The sequence below is a fragment of the Aedes albopictus genome, chromosome 2 (assembly GCF_035046485.1).
Source record: "Aedes albopictus strain Foshan chromosome 2, AalbF5, whole genome shotgun sequence".
Lineage (NCBI taxonomy): Eukaryota > Metazoa > Arthropoda > Insecta > Diptera > Culicidae > Aedes > Aedes albopictus.
The window spans coordinates 258,674,073-258,700,575 of record NC_085137.1 but is presented as its reverse complement, the minus strand read 5'-3'; the positions used below and the strand labels follow the sequence as shown (position 1 = coordinate 258,700,575).

The window sequence follows — 26,503 nt, the reverse complement described above, 5'->3', positions numbered from 1 at the left end:
TACGTATAGTGACACAAAACAAATCAACTTATGTGCGAAAAATAATAATAGCTAACAAAAGCTTGCAATTAATTAGTGTGTATATATTAGTGGAAAGTGACTAATAATTGTGTGTGACCCATAATTGTGCAATGAGTGTATATCAGTTTGAATTTTTCTATTAAAACATGGCATTTCAACACAACTTTATACATAAAAGTAAGTTTGTGGAGTACTGAGTGAAAAACTCAATGAGTTTAGCTATAAAAAGCAATATTTATCTGAAAATATTTTCTTAACGGTGCATCAACATATGATTACATGCTACAAATAGTGAGCTCTTTATTTCAGTTGTTTTTGTTTTTTTTTATAACAAATTTTGAACACTACAGTTCTAGCTACATTACATTACACTGCATTGCATACATTTAGGCGTTTATCGGTGTATGGAGATTTCTGCCCAAATTTACTAAATTAATTCCATTTGACACATTTTGTTAAGAGATAGAAGACCAGATTTGTATTCTGCTACGATCTATCTACCGAGAATAAGTGGCCGTTCATTGAAAAAGTAGTCGAAACGAAGTTGTTATATCAAAATTAAACATAAATTGTAACTAAAAACTAGTCAAAAAGGTGTAAATTTCAAATTGATTTATTTTTTCGTCTGGTACTTTCTGGTACCCGTTCTCTTGCGATTCACAAAGGATATGCCTTATATTTTATTGTAATTTTATCCAGATCGCGGAATGCTGCAGAATCTGAAAACTTTTTGAATGCTGAAAATGGTTCAAAATTGACAAAAAACATGATTTTGAAAACTCTTCTGTAAGAGTGCAAAATAAATGAAACCATGTGAAGTTTTTTGTTTAAATGATACACCCTTATCAGGAGAACTGTGTTACATACTCAGTTATTTTTTCAAATTGTCAATATTTCGATAATTGAAGATCTTCCGATGAGTTATGATATAAAAGAAAAAACCAGTTGAGAAAATCGTCAAATTTCGGCATTTAATCTTAAAAAAATATGCATCCCAAAGTATTTTATTGATTGCCACATGATGAAGCATTACTTCATTTATCTCTAAAAAATATTAGACTCTGGAAAACCCTGAAAAAAATTTTTCGACTTATGGCCAGGAATATGGCCCATTTACGCCTGTGTGCGCCGCTAAGGTTGTTTTTGTCATTATGGTATTATTCTAGGAGTTTCTTGTATAGTTTCTACAGGACTTCATTGAAGAATTCCTCCAACAATTTCTTAAGGGGCTGCTCTAGCAGCTTTATAAGGAATTTCTCATGGTGTTCTTTATAGGTTTCCCCAACAGGAGAGGGATAAAATTTTCATAGGAATTCCTACTAGGAATCCCAGAAAAAGCTTCTAAAACATCCCAAAAGGATTTGGAGGAACCTCAAAAGGAGTCTCTCAAGGAACTTCCAGAAGAATTTCAGAAGAAACTCCTGGAGGAATCTTGAAAGGAAATCATAGAGAAATTCCAAAAGAAATCCCCTGAGGAGTTCCTGGAGCAATTCTAGATGGAACTTTTGGAGAAAACTTGAATAAACTTCTGGAAGAATCTCAGAAGGGGCTATTTGTAGAGTCTAATAAGAAACTCCTGGTTCAATTTCTGAAGAAAACACGGAAGAAATTATTGTAGGAATCCCGGAAGAAATTTCTGAAGAAATCTCGAAAACAACTTTTGGGGAATCCGAGAAGATATCCAGATAGAACCCCTGGTGAAATATAAGAAAGATAATCCTGGAGGAATTCCAGATGAAATTAATGGATGGATGCCGGAAAAATTCCTGGAGGAGTCTTAAAAAAACTAGATTAGTCCTAGAAGGAAATCCTCGAGAAATCCCAGAAGTAACTCCCAGAAGAATCTTGGAAGGAATTTCTGAAGGAATCCGAAAAAGAACTCCTGAAGGAATCCCAGAAGCAACTCCTGGAGGGATCTGAAAGAATGTCGCAGGGGTTTCCTGCAGAGATCTCGGAATGAATATCTGAGTGGATTCCTGAAGAAAACCAAGAAGGAACTCCTGGAGGAATCCCGAAAGGGACTTCTTTAGGAAACCCAGAAAGAAGTTCTGATGGAATCTCAAAATAAATTCTGGTTAAAATCCCTGAAGAGATGTCCGAAGAAACTGCTGGTGGAACAGAGGTGAAGAAAACCTTGAAAGAACGCCCAAAGGAAACCACGGATAAACTTTGAGAAAAACCTTAGAAAAAAATCCCGGAGAAGTCCCAAAAAGAACTTTCGGTGGAATCTAAGAAGGACTCCGGAAGGAGTTCTTGGAGGGATCTCCGAAGAAACTTCCGAAGGAATACAAAAAAGGAGGAAATCTCATATGGAATCCTAAAGGAAATTTTTGGAGATATTCTAGAACGAAGAGCTGGATTTTAAAAGGGAGGAATTCTCAAAAAATGGGAATCCCAGAAGAAACTCCTTGAGGAATTCCAGAATGAACTGCTGAAAGAATTTTATAAGAAACTCCTTCAGGGTCCTTCAAATGTCATGGTGAATTTTATTCAACTGAAACCAAATTGATATTCTTAACAGACTTATTACTGAGCAAACTAATATCTTCGGAAGAGCTCCTAGACTAATATGGTATTGAAATGTATTGGGAGCATCGTTCTCAGGTCCTCAGCGTGATAGTCACGTGCTTTAACCATCACACCAGATCCACTCCACAGTCAGCAATATTTTCTTGCTATTGTTTTTAATAATATTCGTAAAACATACAAGTTATGATTGAAATCAGAACTAAGTTTCTAGTTTTTTTTGCGTTACTTGCAATTTGAAATGAAAATTTTCTTAAGGGAGGGGGTGTTTAACAAGCTACGTCATTTATAAGGGGGGGTATCCAAATTTGTGACGAAATGCTACGAGGGAGGAGGGGGGTAGTAAAAATCGCTTAAAAAAGCTACGTCATTTATGGACGCCCCCCTATTGGATATCTGAGATTTAAATTTTTATTTTAGAGCCTAAAATAAAACCGTTACTTATGATAAAATCTATCATAGGCTTGTTTTGAATTTATAAAACCCAACATTAAACCTTTCTAGGGGGATTAGGGGCATAATGGATACCCTAAGCAAATGAGTACTTTAGGCCTGTATAACAGAGTAAAACTTAACATATTATCAGTTGCCTTAAAACTTTTACTTGTTTCCTACGTCTTTCAATCGTTTACAGCAGTTAGAATGTCTTTATTGTGAAGAAATAATGAATTGTAAACCGTGTGTTTTTCAGGACTGTCAGGAAAGGTACGGGGTGAAATGAACATCCATCGGGGCATAATGGACACCCCTGCATATTTTATGCTAATTCTTTCGTTACATCGACCAGGTAAGTAATTTGCCTACGGAGATTAATACCACAGATATAATACTCCATGTTAGACGAGTTTACATAACATCAAAGTTAATTAAATGAACTTTAGGCTAAAATAATCGGATTGATTTTTTCCAAACTCTCTAAAACGCCTAACAGTATGCAATGCGCGTACATCCATTCGTAATTACCAGTGTTCATTTCGCCCCGAATCGACTACAACATTAAAATTGCTATTTTAAGTTAATTCTGATCAAAAATAAAATACTTCATCCATTGCTAAATCTTCGTATACATGTAGATAATGTAACAATTCACTTGTTTTTATGGTGGAGTTACTCCAAAACTCGTTATACCTTATTTGATGCTGCTTTGAAATTACAAGAATTTCACCATATGAAAAACATATTTCAATTTCAATGATATTTTGGTTATTATGGAGCAATATAAATGGTACTTTTGAAAAATAGAACCATGACTGGTCCTTTACACTTATGCCTTAAAAAATTTACATAAAAGTCAACGGTTTCGACAAAAACAGGGGTGTCTATTTCGCCCCGGGTGTCCATTATGTCCCTTATACCCCTACGCAGATCGCAAGAAATTTCTTGACCTATCTCGATGCGTGGGAAATTCAGGCAAAGAATTGCTCAAGAAATAAGAAAGCGTCGCTTTATTTAGGATCCTAGTACGGAGCTGAAACGAAACGTCAAATCAAATGGGGCATGCTGTGTTAGATTTCTTGCCAATTCCAGTCACGGAAAAATAATGCACTGAACGAAAATTACTTGAGCGATTCCCGAGCAGGAGAAAATAGCTGAAAAATAACTAACTCAGGTATGGGAAACCGAATACCTACAACCTGAATGAGGTATTAAGTAGCCCTGCATAAGAGGTAAAATACCTAAAATAATAACTGGTGTGTATTCTGTGCATAACGCGTGAATAATGACATCAGGTATGGCAACACCTAAATAATAATTGGCGATTTTTCCATACAAATAGCGATTTTTCCATAATTGAATAATACCTCAAGCAGTCCTCAACACGAAACCAATAACTCATTGAGGTATTGTATCAATACCTACAAAATACCAAAGTAAGTTATTTTCAATACCTGGATAACCGACCAATACCTTTTCTTGGTATGATACCTGACTTTAGTATTCTCCAGTTATGTGTCAGTTATTTATTCCTGCTCGAATTCCGTTTGAAGTGCATACCTCGCATTAGCTTTTGTCCATATTATTTTTTATGATGCATAGAGTGATACTCAACTGAATTTCATTTTATGAGTAATATAGCATAACAAAAATACAAAATGTAAGGTAAATTCGTTAAATTACTATATTATCCAAAATTTGTAGCTCTGGTAAAATCAAAAACTAAATCTAAATATAAACGATTCCCGAAGGGGCTTTGGTTTTTCTGTCTATTTTAGTATATTTTGCAGTAAATTTCATGTAGTAATTGATATTTAAGTAATATACGATGAATAATTCGTTTGGAAAAATAAGTTAGTCATTATGTTTTGCATCCGGTAATACCATATGAAATTCTAGATTTTGTTTACATTTGTTACATTCGGTATTTTCTATCGTTAGGCTTGATAGTGTGGATTGTGTGAGTGTGGATCATCCTTTAGGGGCTGTCCATAAACCACGTGGTCATTTTTTTGGGACTTTCCAACACCCCCCAAACCCCCCCCCCCTCACCCTGCATGGTCATTAGTCCATACATTTATTTTTTATTTAACCATTTTATTGGCCGAACCACCCCCCCCCCCCCCCCCCGTCATGACCACGTGGTTTATGGACAGCACCTTAGACGTTTGTTCATAAATACCAGATGGCGCGTTCGTAAATGCGTATCCGAAAAAAAAAACAAAGTCGATTTGCCAATCCGAAGCTGTGCAAATCTGAAACCAGACAAAAGGCGACGAATCTGGTGACAAACAGGAACTAGGGTATTGGTTCCCTTTTTAAGCATGTGGCTCCCATTTTAATCCTACGAAAAAACAACGAATTAAAGCACTGTTTGTTTTGTTTCTTATTTTTGTATTTTTTGTTAGAAGTGAGCACGCATGAAAACAAAAAGAACGGAATCAATCGGTGTCGTAATCGCTTGTTTTCAAATAGGATAAAATTGGGAGCATGAGATTACTGATGGCACACATATACAACCATATACTGGAGTAGTACTTTAGGCCCGTGCCTTAAACTGAAAAGGCAAGTTGATACAGTTTTGAAGTAAAACTGTCACAATGATCCCAAAGGTAGATGAACATCCCTCGGACCCGGTTCAGCCTAAACAGATTCTCCCTGAAGGTTCACCTCAAACGAGTGGATCGAGTTGTGAAAAGCGGCCAGCGCCAGCGCAGGAAAAACATAAAAGTTGAGTTGAACGATGTGACGAAGCAGCTTGCTCATTTAAAAAATCGCGATACGACTGGGATGATGGCTAACGAGGAGTTGAATGAGCTTCGTGAGCTAAGGACTAAGAAGATGAAGTTAGAAGTTAACCTCAAAACAAAAATTTCGGATCAAAAAAGGCAGCAACAACGCAAGGACGTGGTGAGATCTTCAAAGCAAAAGTATATCGATTCCGAAGACAGGTAAGTTAATTGGAACACATTTTAAAATTACATAATCATGCTTAAAATATTACAGCAAACTATCTTCCACCCACCATTCCGTTGGTATAATCAAATCATCAGAGGGACTAAGAGCGGCTACCAGAGATCAGGTTCTAAGCTTTCCATCAGTATTAGTTTTGAACACAATCGATGGCAGGTTTTAAGATTCCCCCGTATAGTATGTATTGCTCGTCGCTCAAATATTCATGGAAGGATAGGATTTGTGCATTTCTAAGACGAGTAGCAGCAAGGCGGAAACAGGAAGTTCTAGTTCCTGCTAAGCATGCTGACGAGTTGGAATGGATGGATGAAGATGAGAAGATTTGAAAGAAGCGTCATTTAACAAGATGGAAGCTGCAATCCGTGGATTGATGAATGCAAAGTGTTTGGAAGAAATATTAATACAGAAAGTGAATTTCTTTTTATCACTGGTTTTGTTTGAAATTTGAATTAAAGTAGAAAATTGCGATAAAACTATTCTTGCGGGGGTTCAAAATGTCTGTCAAGACGTAAGAAGGATGGAGGGAGACAGCCTATTTTGACCGACATTTGCGTGACCTACTACATAAATGCCCCCTTAGTGTATAAACAGTTAATTCCGCGCAATTTTTGCTTAATGACTGTGAACATTTTTTTTTACCTGGTTCAGTGTGTTCTCCGTTGCATCTTGTTAGTATTATTCAGTATTAGTCGAGTCAAGTACAAGACACTGAAGGCGACCTCACAGTGGAGGTCGAAACACGTATCTGTCAAAGGATGCAAATTCTTAGTGGAATTAAAAGGAACAGTACTTAGCCCGATTTTATTTTCACTAATAAGCCCAGGTTAATCATCATAGTATTATTCAGTTTGTGTAGCCCCTGACTGAAGACGGTGTGCATACTTCGACTACAACAACAACGTCGATCGCCACATCAATTATGCAATTGAATGATAAGGTTGGAATAATTCCGATGACATAAGTAATTTATTTGTCGATTTCTTTCAGAATATTTATACAATTGATGACAATAATGCTCGAGATTACGATTATTTCTCTTTCCTTCCAGAACCAATTAAAGACATCGCTGTGGATAATATATTTTCTATAAAGATTTCGCAAGGGCTCAAAGTCTTAGATCCCTCAAAGGGAACTGGACCAGATGGTCTTCCACTTGTATTTTCCAATTCACTTTCGAAAGTGTTAGTAAAACCACTATTCTGGTTATTCAATTCATCTCTAAAAACTAACTATCTCCCGCTTATTTGGAAAGAATCATTTTTAGTTTCAATTTTCAAAGCTGGTAAAAAATCTGATATCAAAAGCTATCGTGGAATTGCCATTTTATCCTGTATCCCTAAATTATTTGAATCTATTATTAATGACAAGATATTCTCTCAAGTCAAATGTCTAACAACTTCAAATCAACATGTTTTTTTTTTTCAAAGGTCGATCAACGACCACTAATCTATTCCAATTTGTGTCTTTTTCTATTAACGCCATGGATAGAGAGCATTGTGTTGAAGCATTGTACACTGATTTCAGTAAGGCATTTGGAAGAGTTGATATTTCTTTATTACTATTCAAACTAGATAGGCTTGGTTTCAATCCTAGATTTCTAAAGTGGACACAGTCGTACCTGTCCGGTAGAAGCCAAAGAGTAAGATTTAAACATAGTCTATCCACAAAACGAATCGAAGTTACATCTCGGGTTCCCCAAGGATCTCATCTTGGTCCTCTATTGTTCATTTTGTTTGTCAATGATGTAGAACGTGTCTTGAATCACCTCAAATTTTTATTGTATGGTGATGATACGAAATTAATTTTTGAGATTTGTAGATTTTTTTTTTCAACTGGTGTCAGAAAAACTTGCTTGAAATCAATGTAAAAAATTGTATCTCTATTTCATTTGCGACATAATATTCGGTTGAGCCAATAACTATTCACCTTGATAATATACCAATTGATCGATGTAAGCAGGTTAGAGATTTGTGTATAATTCTTGACTCTAAATGATGTTTTAATGATCATTACAACAACATTACTTTCAAAGCAAGTACCTAGCTAGGATTCATTAAAAGATTCAGTTACCATTTCAATGACCCTTACACAATCAAAACATTGTATATCTCATATGTAAGACCTCTCCTTGAACATTTTTGTATTGTATGGGCACCATATCATGAAACTCATACAAATCGTTTAGATTCTGTTCAAAAGCAATTTCTGCTTTTTGCTTTTCGTAAGCTTGGTTGGACGACACTACCTTTGCCCTCTTATGAGTCGCGATGTTTGTTAATAAATTTAGTTGGTCTCAAAAAACGAAGAGAATATGCCGTAATAGCTTTTATTAACGATGTTATATCACAAAAAGTGGATTGCCCTGTTGTACTAGAAAATCTAAATTTATATGCTCCCACTCGTAAACTCAGAAATAGACATCTATTTTATATTAAATACCAAAGAACTCACTATTGCATTAATGGGCCTATCAATATAATGATGTCCTGCTATAATACTCATTGCGAATCAAGTGGCATAACAATGAATAGATCGACACTTAAGGTGAAACATCAAGAAATCCCATTGCAATTTTTCATACAAACTTTAGAGGCACAAATGTGACGAACAAAGCATCGAGCCAAGCCGCAATTGTTTTTCCTGGCTTTGCTCACTTCCAAAAAGAGGCAGCTTTTACAAATCGAGAGCATTTGTTTACAAATTTTCAAGATGGGTGCTCTTGAAAACGTGAGTAGGGGACCAAGTCGGCCATTGTGGCAGCCATGTTTGTATTCTCTGAAGTTTCTCCTTAAAAATGTTTTCTTTTCAAGATACACTAGGCAATAAGACAGGTGAAAGTATGAATTAAGAATTTTATTATTACAGATGTTATTTACTATTTATTTTATTTTAAATTTGCTCTACGAAATGATTGACGACAAATAGATAAATTGTCTTTTTTGTTCGTATCTGTATTAACGAGATTTCTAGCCAGGCTAGAGATTTTTAGTTTAGGCTAGTTCATCTTGAAACTCACGGTTTGCTTCTCTTCCGAACGTATGTAGATCTCACATTTTGTGAGTTTGTCGGGAGTGGGATTCGATCCCAGGTCCTCGGCGTGACAGTCACGGGCTTTTAACTATCACACCAGGTCCGCTCCACATGATTTGTCTTTATTACAAATTAAATAGGGTTTTTATAGTTTCGTTCTTAGGGGGCAATTTTTAGTATGTAACTAAATAATTGAGAAAAACGATTCCTTTTCCAAGTGATGTTGTTTTTACAGTGTGATGTCCAATTTCAAACAGCTCTCCCTTTTACAAATGATGTAGGTACATACCGGGTGCCTCGATGCCGGCCACTGGAACGATTGTTTCGGGGTGGTGCCCATTTGTATTCTGCTCCCACCACGTCAGACGTCACTCTGCGCGCAAACCGATCAGCAGTGATAAATCGGAATGAAAAATAATGTACGAAACGAAGTCATGCAAATTAAATAAATATGTCAAACACGTTGTTAGGTCGTTATCAGCGAAAACATAAATCGCTGTAGGGATATCATACTTCGGCCTCGCTGACGTTCTGACAGGCCTCGAAAGCAATGAATCATTTTATTTTCCCCGTCTGTCGCTGTCAGACTGGATCAGCATAGAGTTTGGAGCTCACATGATGTCTGAGTCTGAGTTTTCCTTTTTGCTACTTGCAGCTACCAGTACATTTCAGAGTTATTGGCCATGAATGCTGGTACATATGTTATGAAACCAGGGTTGAACTCCTCCAAAAGACCAAGACCTCCAAAGTGGTGTGAACCTCAGAAAATTTAAACTCTTAGATATCTTTTATCTTAATGAAATGTTTTACATGGTGGTGCCCAAAAATTCAATAGGAATTGCACGGAAACGCGGTTCTTTGAAATATAAACTCTTCAAAAACTTCAAGACAAGAGATTCCCGGATCAGACTTGGTCTATGTTGCATGTGCCATCTCAATCAATCCATTCTGTAGGTCCATTTTTTTCGTACAGACATAAAACCGATTCCGTAACCACGAACACGCAGTCATAAATCATGTATCGGGAGAAACCTACCCCGGAGGACTTCTGTCGTAAATCATTAATTATTAATCCCACAGTCAAGCGTGGCGGCATTAGAGATTAATTTCCTGCTGACATTTTTCTTTAGTCGGCCTTTTTTTTTTTGCCGTCTCAGCCCGGCCAGTCATGTCTCACCTGAAAAGCAGAAGTTGTTATAAATTTACATAAACACGTCCGCTGTGCCACAAAAATGACACACCGAAACGGTCGTCAGTCAACAGCTGTGTTCGGCGCCGCCGCCGCAGCCGCCCAGTGGTGTGGCTTGAACGGTGCCATTCACAGTGGTTCCATGTGTTCGTAGAGACGGTCACAAATCGCTTTTGGTAATGTTTGACTGAAAATGTTCTGTTTTCAAGTCTTCCATGCTATCGACAAGGCATCCAAGAAGATGTTCGATTTTTTTTTCGATGTTTGACCTACAATAATACCACTGTGGCAGTACCAGAACCGGGCCAAGCACAGCGAGACCCGCGGCAGCCGATTTTATCCACTGCCTACCAATCACCCCGCGAGACTTTAGGCATATGGTAAAATCTAATAAAACCTTCATTTCGGCTTCGCGCGGCAATAACTAATCCATTAGGTTGACTGACAAGCTGATAGTCTGACAAAACTTGATTATCGTCATGATTGATTTCAAAAGTGTTTCACAGCAGTAATCCTCTTGAATTTGACGGGTATTTCGATGCACGCCTGTGGGAAACGCACGCCTGAAGGAGTTGACAAGCGAACGAAATTCGAGCCGCACGATTTCCCTCGGTGCCAGAAGCCGGTTGAGAATTACGCTTTTCATCGTATCACAAGCTCGCAATCTGAGTGATTTAAGTTAATGCCGATGTTGTTGTTGTGCCTTTTTTGGGCTGGTTGGCATTTGGTGTTGCCGTTGGATTACGCATTATCTTGAAATGATTGATCGGTTTTTTTTATGGCGATCACTTTTCGAATGCAGACTCAGCGATGAATTATCGCAATCAGGGTCACACAGCTCACATGCCGTAGTAAAATATCAATTCTGATATGGCTGTTCTGGTGATCCGTAAAAAAGTGTATGACGTACGAAGCCCATTCATTCTTTTGCTTGTAATTATAAGCAAAAGAATTAATTGCAGCATGTGTTGGTGTTATACAAGATATGTTTTTGTTATGATTAAATACCAATATTAAAGTAATCAGTTAAACTGCTGCCAAGTCTTTCCATCATCAAAATTGACAGTACCGAGACCGACGGCACTCTAGATACGTCTAAGAGCAACTGAAGCAGTCGGATGTCCTCAGATAGATACATAGATCGGTATGCTATTTAGAATTCCAAGAAAATGGTTTTTTATGAAACCTGATAAAAAGTGTAGGTATTTGTACGAAAAAAAATATCCGCAACTATATTTTCTAGGAATCTCAAGGAATGTTCAAGAGATCATATGAAAACTCTCAAATCCCCTGGTACATCTACGCAATTCCTGAATATGTGCGACAGAACTCCTGAATTGTGACAGCCTTTGAAATATTTATGGAAATCCTCGCACAAACCAAGAAGATCTATTTTGTTTTGTTATGTTTTTTTTTTATTCGTGAATTTTAACTTAGGCTAATTCTTCACACAACACCAAAAAGATCTAATCAGACTAGTCTTGGCACCCAGAATACAAATTTTCAATTGGCTTCTTTAGCGGTGTTGAGATAATTCCATATTCAGAATCTGCATGCAAAACTGAGCCGAAATCCAAATTTTCATGAATTTTGGTGCCCGGCAACCTGTTTAAAAATCAGTTTGAAGTTTGTATGGGAGCGATTTGTCGAATCACCTCTCGTCGCATTTTGTACTGGGCGGAGCTGTCAAGCAGTTGGCCAGCTGTCAAAAGGTGATTTCGAAAAATCTCTTCGAAAGGGATATTAGGTACCAAAATGAAGTTCTAAAAATCTGAAAAAAATCATGGTGGTTCAGAAAAAGGTGCTCTTTCGTATAAAATCAAAAAATCAATACATTTTTCTTAATTTAAAAACCCAATTCCAACGTGAAATTTGTACTGTTGTTCGCCAGCGTAACGTGGTGCGTATCAGCAGAGACCACACAGAAGCTGTAGATTTTTATAAACCTATGTCTGCGGTTTATAATTCGAGCTGATGGCCTCACAACTAGATCTCGAATACTGATCTCCATCGATGTTGCCATCCGAAAACAATATCAACAGAAATTCGAGAACGTCAATGGAGGTGGATCTGCCAAACACTACAAAAGGCCGGAGACGATATCGTCGGCTGCCTGCAATAGGGGCACAACTCAAAAAATGTGAATTTTCAGAATGAGCGTTTGAAAATTGCCAATCTTGAAGCACCTCCTACAAGTTCACTTATTTATCTAATTATTCGACAAAAGTAAACGAATTTTCATTGTTGTATCATGAAGAGGGACTGAAGGACTATCTGTTTCATGAATTTTGGATTACTATTTTTCAACAACTATTGAAAAAGTTGTCTGATTTTGAGTTGTGCCTCTATTGCGGAAAATTAGTGAAAGTGCACTCACGTTTCTCAACACGAAATTTCGGAACGGGTCTTTGTGAGATTAAAGTTTGCATATTTTTTCATCATTTGTAGTCAAAATCTCAAAAATGACAAATTTCGAGTTGTGCCTCTGTTGCAGGAATTTCGCAGCAGAGGCATACCAAGAGCCTCGTGGCGAAGAAGCCTCAATAGGGAAATCAAGGAAGTCGAAAAGAATCTGACCTGGGTGAACGCTGAATCAAACAGCCGCTCAAGACATACATCTTTTACGTTAGCTCCATGCACCCCCAGAATTGCTAAAGAAATATTAAAATGAGTGGGTGAGATAATATCAAGACAGAATAGTAATGATCTGATTCTTCAAAATCGCGATAATAGTCAATCAGGTTTGTGTTGGAATGCTTTTTTCCCTTCTAAACCATAGAGCGTGTAGTCAACGGACACCCGAACATGAAGGTCCGGGTAGTGTGGGGTTAAGGCTGTTGTTCAGACTTGAGAAATTAGACCGGCCTGGCAACCCCAAAAATAGGTTCCACACGCGAACAGTAGGCATCCCCTTTACCCCCATGATAATTATTGCGCTATCTCTTATCATGCTCGTATGTAGATAACGATACCAACGATCATCTCCGATCGGTATCGATCGTTCCCCATATCCACCACTGACCTCATCGTATCACTAAGAATACGAGAGGCAGTTCAGTTCAATTTCATCCGCACACTGTATCGCGTCGGACACAATTTACGTACAATAAATCGGTCGAGCTAGGAAGTGTTGTTTCGATAAACAAAGTGTTTTTTAATAAACCGATCGTCGTCGTTCCCTGAAATTGTGCGCGAGTTTTATGAACAGCTCCGAAATATCATCGATCACCAACGGTCCCGGTCAGTGTTAAAAACATTTTGGTCCTTCGAGCCGGATGACCGTTGGACGATCGAATTGAAATTGGGCAAATTGCCTTGTGAACTCCGGTGCCTGTGAACAATAACACGCCGGTCAGTGACCCGACCGTAGTGCAATTAGCGCGATCAAAATCGCCATAGTGATCTGTGGCTCAACCGAGCGAAGAAAACCATAGGAAATTGAATGGGATTGCATGCCATCGTGCGCTGCTGCTAGCCTGAGTGCACATCGTAGCAAGCCAACGACGACGGACAGCGGTGGATCTACGCTTGGCGAAATTGGAGTCATCTGGTGGAGATCGAGATTCAACGAACCAGGACGTGCTGTAGGATAACAGGGAAGTAAACTTGCATGTGATCTGTGGTGGCGCCATGCATGCGGTGCACACTGGCAATTGTAGAGAAGGATGGAATAAAATGGTGGTTTGAAAATTACTGTTTCATTTGCATGCGAATTTGTGTCCCTGAAGTCTATGACGGTTGGTCTTTGGTTCTGCTGGCAAACTTTCGGCTTGTTCTTCACCTGGTTGGCTCCCCTCCTCGCAGTCAGCATTATTGGTCGTTCTGTTCTCTGTCAATCGTGGGCCGGAGGGTTGAGTCGCGAATCGCGGAGGTCGTGTGAATGTGCACAGTGGTCCAGAAAGCAGATCTAAAAGTGGTTTAAAGTGACTTGAAAACTTTGAACTGCAGTTTGAATAGTGTCCAATGATACAGCAATAAACGAAAGTGCAACCAATTTTGAACGTTGAAAAGTGGTTCGAGAGTGCTAAAATGACCAGTGAATTAAAGGAATTGAAGTCGCAGCAACGGCAGGTGCGGAGTACGTTTGAAGGTGTGAAGCAGTTCATCCTGAAGTACAAGCGGGAGAAGCATGAGACCCAAATCGCAACCAGGATGGAAATATTGGAGGAAGCGATGAAGAAGCTGTATGTGCTGCGACGAAAAATCGAGGTGCTCACAGAAGAAGCTGATGAGCAGGAGTTTTTGGGCTCAAAGGAGGAACCTGCAGAACTGAAGGCTCGCTTGTCTGCTCTCGTCGAAAAGCGTCAGCTCGAGAACAGCGCTGTCATCCAGCAAGCTGAAGACACGTACTGTGAGCTGAAATCGGCACTTCAGAACTTGCGCCCTAATGAATCAGCTACACCGTCAGTTCAACCCAGACCGACTGCCTTGTCTACGGTCAAACTACCAGAGATTCGGCTCCCCAGTTTCGGCGGCAAAATCCGAGATTGGGTAACGTTTCGAGACATGTTTAGAAGTCTGATCCACCGTAATCAACAGCTGACGGACATCGATAAGTTTACTTATCTCAGATCGTCACTTGAAGGCGAAGCACTCCGGGAGATCGCAATGATTGAAATTACCGCTGCAAACTACATCATTGCCTGGGAAATGCTGCAGAAACGGTATGAGAACAAGAAACTAATTGTCAAGGCTCATATCGACGCTCTGTTCGCAGTAGAACCGCTGAAACGAGAAAATTACGAGGCATTGTGTCATCTCATCAGCGAGTACGACCGCAATCTTCAAATGCTGGACAAAATCGGCGAAGACACCCCGAAGTGGAGTACAATCCTTTTACACATGGTGTGCTCCAGACTAGATGCCGCCACCCTACGAAATTGGGAAACTCACTATGGTTCCACGGAGGTCCCAACGTATGACCAGTTAATGGAGTTCCTACGCAAGCATTGTGCTGTACTACAGTCGATAGTCCCAGCAAAGCCCGCTCAAGTCGAAGTGAAGAAGCCAAAATTCACCGTGAGTCACGCTCAAACTTCCGCTCCAAATTCCACCCGTTGTCCATTCTGCTCGGAAGAAATGCATTCAGCCTTCAAATGCCAAAAATTCATCAAGATGAAAATTCCAGAACGGTACGAGAAGGTGAAACGGTTTGGGCTCTGCTTGAATTGTCTTTCGTCGTCACACATGGTTCGAGTATGTACGGCTGGCGTATGTCGATACTGCCAGAGGAAGCACCATTCGCTTCTCCACTCCGGAGGCTTCAACAGTGGAAAGTCAGCTGCACCAACACCACAGAGCGACTCCTCCGGCCCACAAATTCAGAATCGATCACAGACGACAAACCCACAGCAACCACAGCCACAAGCCCAGAACCAACCAATCCAGACTCAGACAGCTGGTCCCAGTACCAGCTCCTTTCCCATTGCAAACACAAATTCGCTCTCGCAAACACCACCACAACCCACCACAGATCCTACACTTCCATGCAATTCTCTCCCCGCCACGATACACACCCCACCTCGTCAAGTTTTGCTCTCAACGGCACTCGTTCGTGTGTCGGACAAGTTCGGAAATACCCAGCTAGCAAGGGTCCTTCTGGATTCCTGTTCCGAATATTGCTTTGTCACAACAAGCCTTTCGCAAAGGTTGAGGTTGGCGGAAACATCCAGCTACCTGTCCGTAGCCGGAATCGGAGGATCCGTGGTCAAATCAACAAAGAAGGTGGAAGCTAAAATTACTGCAAGATCCTCTCGTATCTCCGAGTACTCCGAAAACATCCAGCTTCACGTGCTTCCTAGACTCACCTCAGAATTGCCGATAAATCCAGTCAACGTGCAAGAGTTGGCCATTCCCAGCGGATTCATCTTGGCGGACCCGAACTTCCACAAGCCAGGTCCGATCGACATCATTATAGGCGCAGAGTACTACTACGACTTGCTCCGGGAGGACAAGGTGAAACTTTCCGACGATGGACCAACGCTGCAAAGTACCGTCTTCGGATGGGTGGTCTCAGGACGTATTTTTGGGAACGCTGTCGAGGTTCCTACAACAGTTTCTCACTCCTGTTCCACTCTCGATCTACGAGAACTCATAGCCAAGTTTTGGGAACTGGAGTCCTGCAATAGTTCGAGCACTTTGTCGGTCGAAGAAACTATATGTGAAGACATCTATGAGAAAACGACTGTACGAGATAACGAAGGAAGATTTGTCGTAACGCTTCCCAAGAAAGAGCACGTCATCAGCCAACTGGGAGACTCCAAAGCCATCGCTCTAAAACGCCTCCACGGAATGGAGAGAAGATTCGCAACGAACGAAAAGTTGAAGGTACTCTACATCGACTTTGTCCAGGAATACCTTTCCATGAACCACATGCGTGAAGTCGATGCTGGAGAAGACAAAAGGCCATCATATTATCTACCTCATCACGCAGTGCTCAAACCTGACAGCACCACCACCAAGTTAAGAGTAGTGTTTGATGGTTCCTGCCGCTCCTCGTCTGGAGTGTCCTTGAACGACGGCCTAATGGTAGAACCTGTGGTGCAGGACGACCTGTTCTCCATCATCCTGCGTTTCCGCTCTTGGGAATTCGTGCTGGTAGCGGATATTGCCAAGATGTACCGCATGGTGAAGGTGGCGGAAAACGATCAGCCATTTCAGCGGATTTTGTGGAGGGATTCACCTGATCAGCCTGTCAGGACCTACGAGTTAACCACCGTCACCTACGGAACCGCATCAGCGCCATATCTGGCGACCAAATGCCTTCAACGGCTAGGCACAGAAGGTGAGACCTCCCACCCGACAGCCGCAAAGGTCGTTCGAAAGGACTTTTACGTTGACGATTTGTTAACCGGTACCGACAGCATCGAAGAAGGGAAAGCACTCGCCACGGAGCTCATTTCCCTGACAAACTCAGCTGGCTTCACGTTGCGCAAGTGGAGCTCGAACAGTTCCGAGCTGATGTCTACGATTCCAGCAGAACTTCGAGATGAACGCACCACCCTGGAACTAGATTCGTCGACGTCGGTTGTAAAAACGCTTGGGCTTACTTGGGAACCGGCCAAGGACATCTTCAAGTTTGCCGTACCACGCTGGAGCTCTGAGCCAACCATCACCAAGCGGGTCGTTCTCTCCGACACTGCTCGCATTTTCGATCCACTGGGCCTCCTCGGTCCGGTAACTGTCCAAGCGAAAATATTTCTCCAGCAGCTTTGGAAGCAGAAGTCGGATTGGGACGATGCCTTGCCAGAAACCTTTCAGGCTTTCTGGATCGAATTTCGTCGGAACGCCGGCGCCCTCGAGTCTCTCTCGGTTCCACGATGGACCGGCTTCAGTAGCAGTTTAGCGTCGGTGGAACTGCATGGGTTTTGCGATGCGTCGGAGGCAGCATATGGTGCCTGCCTGTATCTGCGGTGCGAATCACCGGACGGATCAGTTACCGTCCGCCTCATCACTTCGAAATCGCGCGTAGCGCCTCTGGAAGACCTCTCGCGCAAGAAGAAGAAGCAGTCGATCCCACGGCTTGAATTATCATCCGCTTTACTTCTGAGCCATCTCTACGAGAAGTTCCGGAGCAGCGTTCACGTTTCTGCCAATGTCTACTTCTGGACGGACTCCATGATAGTCAAATGCTGGCTCTCGTCACTTCCTTCGCGTTGGCAATCGTTTGTGGCTAACAGGGTGTCAGAAATCCAGCACATTACCAAGTCAGGAGTTTGGAATCATGTCGCTGGGGCCGACAATCCGGCGGATATAGTATCCCGCGGGATGACACCTGCCCAGTTGGCTTACCAGTCCATCTGGTTCGAAGGTCCGTTGTGGCTACGCCAAGATCGAACCAATTGGCCAAAGTCAGCAGTCGTTCAATCAGAGTTGGAGAATGCTTTGCTGGAGGAAAGGCCAGCAGCATCGCTTCCCGTTCAAGTCAAGCCACCCAGCTCCATTTTTTCGCTCCGATCATCGTTCCCGGCACTAGTCCGACTCGTTGCATGGATTCGTCGGTTCGCACACAATGCAGTTCCTAGACACCGAGCTTGCAAGCACAGCGGAATCCTGTCGACATTCGAACTCAACAAAGCAGAGCTACAGCTAGTACGATTATCCCAGTCGGAAAGCTTTCCGGCGGAAATCGCTGCGTTATCCAAGAACCAGCCCATCAGTCCATCGTCGAAGCTCCTTGCAGCAAATCCCTTTTTGGTCGAAGGCGTACTTCGGGTCGGCGGCCGGCTGCAGCGTGCTCCTATTGCAGAAACCCGCAAGCATCCACTGATTCTACATCACCAACATCCACTAACGAAGCTGATAATGGATCACTATCACCGAAGACTGTTCCACGCTGGACAGCAACTCGTAATCAGTTCCGTCCGAGAGAAGTTCTGGCCAACGCGAGCCCGAGACGTCGCCCGTTGGACCATTCATCGCTGTGTTCCCTGCTTCCGGAGCAAACCAAAGGTCCACGAGCAGCTGATGGCCGACCTACCTCCCGTTCGGGTGACACCCGCAGCTGTTTTTTTGAAGGTCGGAATCGACCTATGCGGACCGTTTCACATTCGCTATCCAGGTCGTCGCAGCGCACCGATCAAAGCCTTTGTGTGCATTTTCGTCTGTCTGGCGACCAAGGCCGTACACATGGAAATTGTTGCCGATCTCTCAACACAAGCGTTCCTTGCGGCGTTCAAGCGATTTGTCGCAATTCGTGGAAAGCCCCAGTTGATCATGTGCGACAACGCAACCAATTTCGTAGGAGCGAATAGGGAACTGGAATTGCTACGTCGACAGCTAAACGATCAGCAAGAGGTTCTGGTCAACACAGCATTAGACGAAGGAATTGACTTCCAGTTCATCCCACCTCGCTCTCCCAACTTCGGCGGACTTTGGGAGGCGGCTGTAAAATCCTTTAAAGGACACTTTCGGAAGACCATCGGCGACAGAACTTTGACGTACGACGAGCTGCACACCGTAGTTCACCAGATTGCGGCGATCCTCAACTCCAGGCCACTGACACCCCTCAGCAATGACCCCGCCGACTTTGCGGCGCTCACCCCAGGACACTTCCTTGTGGGGAGGCCTCTTACGGCCGTTCCAGAGCCGGACCTGCAAGAGGTGCCGGAAAACCGCCTGTCCCAGTGGCAACGCACTCAGCATTTCGTACAGCAACTGTGGAGAAAGTGGAAGTCGCAGTACCTTTCAGATCTCCATAACCGGACGAAGTGGACTCGGAAACGCGACAATCTGCATATTGGAACCATGGTCCTCGTGAAAGAGGATAACCTACCACCCCAGAAGTGGCGATTGGGTAGAGTCACGGAAGTTTTTAAGGGCGACGACGGAAACGTCCGCGTCGTAACCGTCCGCACGCAGGACGGCGTCTTCCGGAGGGGAATTTCCAAGATTTGCATCCTTCCAATCCGGGACAACGATCAGGAGTCCCCATCAAAAGACTGATTCTTCTACCAAGGTGCCTTGGCACCGCGGAGGGCCCACGGAGCGGTCCTCCGCATTCCAGTTAAGTATTTGTATAACAATGTATTTCAAAAAATTCAAAGAATGTTCATCCCCCATAGCTGCATCCCCTCCCGGTTTCCGGGACGGTCAAGAAGAGAGGTCGCCAAGTCATCCATTGTCCAAGCCGTCAATCGTCTGCATTAAGATTGTTCTGTGTCGTCATGCATGTCTGTCCAAGGTTCGGTGTACAATACGCATTCCCGATTCTCAAGATCCCGTTGATCACAGCATCCAGGTCATCAACGAACTCCATCTCTCGAGCGAAGGGCCCGTCGCTCGATCCGTTGATCCCACCGGCCAGTCTTCAGTCGACTTGATCACTCGCAACGAAGACTCTGTCAGTTCAGGATTGACACCCTAGATGTTCATCATTAGCATGTCACCAACAATCCATCGCTACCCGCACGTAGCATCATCGCGGTGCTAAGGGCACCCGCGGAGGTCCGGAAGCAAGGACCTCCGCAGCCAGGCAAGTTCTGTTTCAATTGTTCATTTCCTTGTAAAAAGCCTCCCATGTTTTGTAGAATCGTACACCAACCTCCGGCCCAGAGGCCGACGGTCAGCCACCGTAGACGTAGACCAGGACGACACACAATCCCACCCATAGCGGAATGCAGACGACAAAGTGAACCCCGTATAAACCAGCAGGACCCATCCACGTGTCATCATTCAAGGACGGCACCCGCCGTTGCAGCAGTGAAGAATGCAGCTATGCAGCAACCAGTCGAAAGTCGGTCAAGGTCATCGAGCACCATAGAAGAGCACAGCAGCCGAATCCCAGTGCAGACGTAGAACCGATTAGCCCCGAAGAAGTGTTTACATCCATTCGAATTACAATTGTTGTTGATAGAGCGAGATAGATTAGGTAGTTCCCGATAGGATTCGATGCACTACACTACCGTCCAAAATTTAGGTTATCCAATTAGTTTGAAATCTCTAGGATTTCAAGGCGGCCGGCATGTTCAGACTTGAGAAATTAGACCGGCCTGGCAACCCCAAAAATAGGTTCCACACGCGAACAGTAGGCATCCCCTTTACCCCCATGATAATTATTGCGCTATCTCTTATCATGCTCGTATGTAGATAACGATACCAACGATCATCTCCGATCGGTATCGATCGTTCCCCATATCCACCACTGACCTCATCGTATCACTAAGAATACGAGAGGCAGTTCAGTTCAATTTCATCCGCACACTGTATCGCGTCGGACACAATTTACGTACAATAAATCGGTCGAGCTAGGAAGTGTTGTTTCGATAAACAAAGTGTTTTTTAATAAACCGATCGTCGTCGTTCCCTGAAATTGTGCGCGAGTTTTATGAACAGCTCCGAAATATCATCGATCACCAACGGTCCCGGTCAGTGTTAAAAACAGCTGTCTTCTACAATAAAAGTAAAAGCCACTACACATTCCTAGGGTCGCCAAACCCTTCGTACCTCCGGAACCAGAGAGTGGCTACCCGGGTAGAGCTTAATGGCAAAAGAATGGCAAATTTTACCATTAAAACAGAATGATTGAATGGCAAAATGTGTTATTTGTTTGTTTGAAATAAGAGTTAAAATAACAAAAATAATAACAAAATTTTGGTAGCAGAAAAACTTAAAAATAACTTATTTTGCCATCGTAATAACAAAGTAATAGTAAAGCATGCGGATTAAATTGAAGAACAAAATAAGTTATTATTGAGATATTGATAACAAAATAAGACCCAAATTAACTGTTATCGGTGAATAACACAATATGACATTCTTGAGTTATTGATAACAGAATAAGAACAAATTTAGCTGTTTATGTGGCGATCAAAATAATGGTAGGTTTAGTTGTTCAAATTCAATTTTAAAATAATGGTAGATTCAATTATTATTTCAAAGTAGCAGAAAAAAGGTAAAATGAGCTATTTCTTTTTTTTTTCTTCAATAAAATTTAAGTTCATCAATCAATGTAAAAACAGTTTTATTTTGTGGAAATTAAAAACTCAAAACGAAACGAACTTAAAAATCAAATTCACTTTGTTGAACGTAACCACCGTTGCCCGATCTACTCTGGCTTCTCATATTTAGGAACGTTAGCGCAGCGTAGGGTTGTTTGCGATAACATTCGCGATATGCTTATTAACCATTTTGGATTTCTCCATCGCAATCCCTACGGGGTCCTGGAGAATCAGTCGTCTCTCGTACAAGCGATCTGCAAAATTCAAAATATAGATTAAAATATGAAATATTATAGATGAAAAATGTATTAAATTACCTTTCATATATCCCACCTTATCCGGATCCAGCTTGTTAGTTTGTGGAATGAAGTTGTCCTTATCCCCATCCCCCTTGTTCCGTCCCTTGGGATTGTTAGATGGCCTGCCAGAAGTAGTTGCATTTCCCACTCCCTGTGGGAACAATCGGAGGAGCAATTCATTCACGAACAAATAATCGCTGTTTTCGGCATTTTGGGATACACTGAGAAGCCATTCCTTTCTTGGGATATCCCTCTACTTCCGTAAATGTTGTCTCCTCCCGGTTTCGAACAAGGGACTCCTGGAGCAGCATGTTCAGGGTGCGAAGTTTAGAATTTTCCTCTTGGAGGGACTCTATTTCCAATTGATGCTTGTTGCTCCTTGATTAGCTTTTCCAAGTTCGCCATCGTTTGTTGCGCATGGAAGCCTTCGAACATGTCTTCGGTGCTTGTGGACGACTCGTCACCAGAAGAAGCGATTTTTGGATTTTGCCTGGATGTTTTTGCGGATGACGGTCCGGCCGAGTTTCCCTCTTGTTCACCGCCAAACACTAGACGAGTAACGCTCAAAACGCCAGAAGTGGACGGCGCAGAAGAAGCTACGGCCGATTTCACATGGCATTAAGGTTCTCCAGCGGTTTGGTTTGCAGACGATGATCCGGCAGAACTTCCCCTTTCTTCCTCATCGCCACCCACCGGAACAACGGCCAGTAAAGCACCTCGCTTTGTCTTAACGGTCGATTTGGAAGAAGCTTCGGCCGATTTTACATGACGTGAAGGTGCTCCATTGTGCTTTGCGGACGACGGTTCAGCTGTATTTTCCTCTTCTGTCTTATCGTCAAATCCCGGAACAACACCCAGAGAAATATCGCGCTTTGTAGAAACGCCGGCTGTGGAAGATAGTGCAGCGGCTCGGTTCGCGGACGATGCTTCAGAACAATTTTCTTCCTCCTGCTCAACGACAATCGGATGGATATTTTTTTCCCTCAGGAAACGGCATGCTCCAAGGTTTTCGCACTGGGACCATGAAACCAATATAGTCCATTTTACGAGCCGATTTTATGAATGAATTTTGACAGGAGGTAGCGTCCAATAACCCGTGAGAACCAATATCATCATCAACATTGTTGTCACTTCGTAAAATGGCTCATTGCAAATTGAAAGAAAGTATTATATGAACAAGCTCTGCCAATCTATCAACCACAATGTCAACGAACGTGTTGAAGAATGGGTTCATGCACTATGGTCGAAACATCAAGTTATAGCTCGATTCGATCCAAAGATGTTATACGTTTTGAATAATAATCTGGTGTTCAACGAAGATGTAGTTGCAAGATGTATCAGCGCTCATAGTAAGACACATATTGAGGGTTTAAATCTGTGTACTCAAAGAACATGTCAGACGCATAAATATGACGATTCTTGGATCTACATGAACGGTAACTTTTACCGAATACTGGAAATTCTTTGCGATCAAACTAACTGCAGATACATAGTTGGTCAGAAATTGCAAACAAACATTTTATTTGATAATGTTTATTCTTACATAGAGACTGATCTCTTCAGCGTAATGAAGATCAATGATTCAATACAACAATGTATCAGTATGAATATACAAAGCGACAACAGTACAAAACATTACATATCAAAGTGTAAAATTCGCACTCAAATTGACTGAGCATTGAGAGAGAAAATAGCAAAAATTCGACAATGATTTTTCATAAGGGCCTAACTGACTTGATCGATTTCTCTTCATCGACTCTCTCTTTTGTTAATAACTTGATCAAAACGAACAAAATCATTATTCTTTTTGTTTCTATAGCAAGATGTAGTAATCTCCTTCGCATTTCAATCAAAAAGTTTTGGGAAAACTAAATACACATTTTGTAATAACACAAAGAGAGGATCGATGAAGAGAAATCGAAAATGCCAGTTAGAATCAGTGTCGAAATAATAGTTTATGTTGTACACAACTAGTAGAATTGATATTTACATGTGCAAGAAGAATCCCACTACACCAGTGCCCTAGTAGCTTTCTTAAAAAGATCGAAAAAGATAAATACGTCGTTTTACAAATTACACTCTTTAATTGTTTGAGTTCTAAATTAACATAAATTGATGTGCATTAAATAGAATCCATTGCGAATCAAACACACAGCTGAGAATCCGGATTAGTTTACTTTTGCGAGATACGTCGAATTGAAAAGTTATGCTTGAAATATACAATACAATAGTTAATGGTATATTAAGAGTAAAATATGTTATGGTGCCTCACAGTTTCTCACAATATCAAAATAATGGCAAATTTAGCTAGGAATGTAAATTATGTTATTGTTTTGATAGTTTATACAATTCATTATAAAAGGTGCTAAATTGCAAGTTTTACCATGATATTAATTTTTGTTATTGATGTGTTATTTAGCATTATTCATGAATAACATATCAATGACAAGATTTGCTATGATTGTATATTTTGCTATTGATTTGCCATTTTAAGTTTTTTATAATAACAGAAGAATGGCAAAACGAGATATGATGGCAAAACCAGTTATTATTATGTCCTTTGTTTGCCATTAGCCTCTACCCGGGTAGTGCACAACGCACCCTCAAGGTTAGCTGCGTAGCCTGCAGCAACGAACATCGATGACTCGCTTTGGAAAGTCCATCACGATAGCATGCTGTCATTTAGCCAGTTTCCCGAGTGATCCTCACTAATCCATATGGGCTCAGAAGGCGGACTGGGTCAACCCCACGCCCGCGCTCAACTGTTTTGCAGGCATCAAACCTACGTGCAACCAGATCTGACCTGCTGAACCAGCACATATCGGTAATTCGGGAGAACCCGCATGCCCGAAACGGCGTAGATACTGTCGGAAGCAACCTGTAACGCCTGTAAGGACCTGTGTCAGATGGATGTTACTTCCCCATGGCGCCCCCTTCCTTTTGGTGAAACAGTCCCACGCGTGCTGCCATTTGACTAAGAAGACCATCCTGGCAGTCTTACGTATACCTCTTATACCGCATATTTCGAAGCATTCTATGTTCTCCCTGATAAGGTTGCAGAAAGGTGATGCAATTCACGTCGTGTGACACGGTACGGTACGGTCGGTACGCGCTTGCAACCCTACCTTGCCGTACGGTAAAGATCTGGTCTGTGGTCGAACGGCCGTCAACGAAGCCGGCTTGATGTCTTCCCACAAACTCATTCATTTAAAAGATTCTTATAAAGGAATCTGAAAAAAATTTAAAAAATATATAAGTCTGTATTTCTATTTGAGGTTAGAAAAAAAAAATCTTGCTGGTGAGCAATGGAAAAAAATGTCTTCTCTTCGAAAAACTCTGCGCTACAATACGGTCACTGGTATATACAAGATGCTCTTCATAATTTACTGATGAAGTTGCTTGACGCACAACCACTCCAGCATTCCAATTATATGAATGTACATACATAATACCAAGAGTTGAAACTCTGTCTCAGTTCTACTTCAGTTTTAATGCCCAAAAAGAATAAGATAAATAAAGACTTTATCACTTAGCTTTCTAAAACATGCTGCCGAAATCCTAACCGGTACATAAATTATCGGAAATCACCCATCCCCATAAAACTCCTATCTTCCTCACGATAAAAACCATTTTTCTCCATTCCAGGCAGTCATCGATGCGCGGGCCTTATAAAATAAATTACCTGATGATCGGTTCGCAGACTCTTTCGATCGCCATTTGGTGATTACGAAAATCGATTGAAATCGAACCACCGCATATGGCGGCTGCTACCACACCACCGTGCCACCGCTCGTTTGACGACAAGCTGGAAGTCCGTCGGCGACCACTTCCATCCAGTTGGTGGTTCAGAGTCGTTCTACCAAGCTGTTTGGAATATATATGTGTGGGATTAGTGTAGTTTTATTTATTCGCTTATAAAACATATCAAAGTGCAATAAATAAAGTTCACCCCGAATGTCGGTAATTTATGGTTTTTCGAATAGTTTCGGAAGTTTTTTAGTCGTACTTTGGTGGTTCGGTCACGTTTTTTGTTTGTGTCCGGGCTCCAGAAGATGGTGGTGCTGTATGCTTGGTGAGAAGACCATTAAATTTACGAGATTGTCCTCGACAGGCCGACAAAGGTTATTTAACTGAAAATGGAACAAATTAAGCGTTCATGATTTCTAAATTTATTCCCGCGAAGGTGAACACAAACAACCGAAATAATTTATTAGTGCCCTGATTAGGTTCCCATATCTCCTCTTGTAAGACGCTATCTGTGGTAATCTCAAGTCAAAGGGTGCCAAACGATTGGACTGCGTTCAGCTCGGGTAGCTTTGCTGAGAGACAGATTGCTCCACCAACAGTACGAACAACTGGTGACTCTACAGGGGATGGAGAATGAAAACGCTAACGAGGAAGCCAATATGTAAATGAAATAGATATCGATAAAATCACTAATGAATTTAAACTCATATTAATAAATATGCTTAAAATATGTGAAAACATTAAACACACCACGGGTGAGAGTCGAAAATAAGTCAAAGCAAGATTGAGATGAACGATAAGGTCAAGTTTTCACATTTCAGTGCGACGGCGACGACGCAGCAACT

General features: G+C 41.7%; 1 protein-coding gene across 1 annotated transcript; it reads left to right on the top strand.

Moving 5' to 3' along the window:
- The first annotated feature begins 14,203 nt into the window (after window positions 1-14,203).
- LOC134286484 (uncharacterized) lies at window positions 14,204-19,618 on the top strand. Its single transcript, XM_062848100.1, has one exon. It carries the CDS (start codon window positions 14,204-14,206, stop codon window positions 19,616-19,618), a length of 5,415 nt encoding a protein of 1,804 aa, XP_062704084.1.
- Window positions 19,619-26,503: the final 6,885 nt, after the last annotated feature.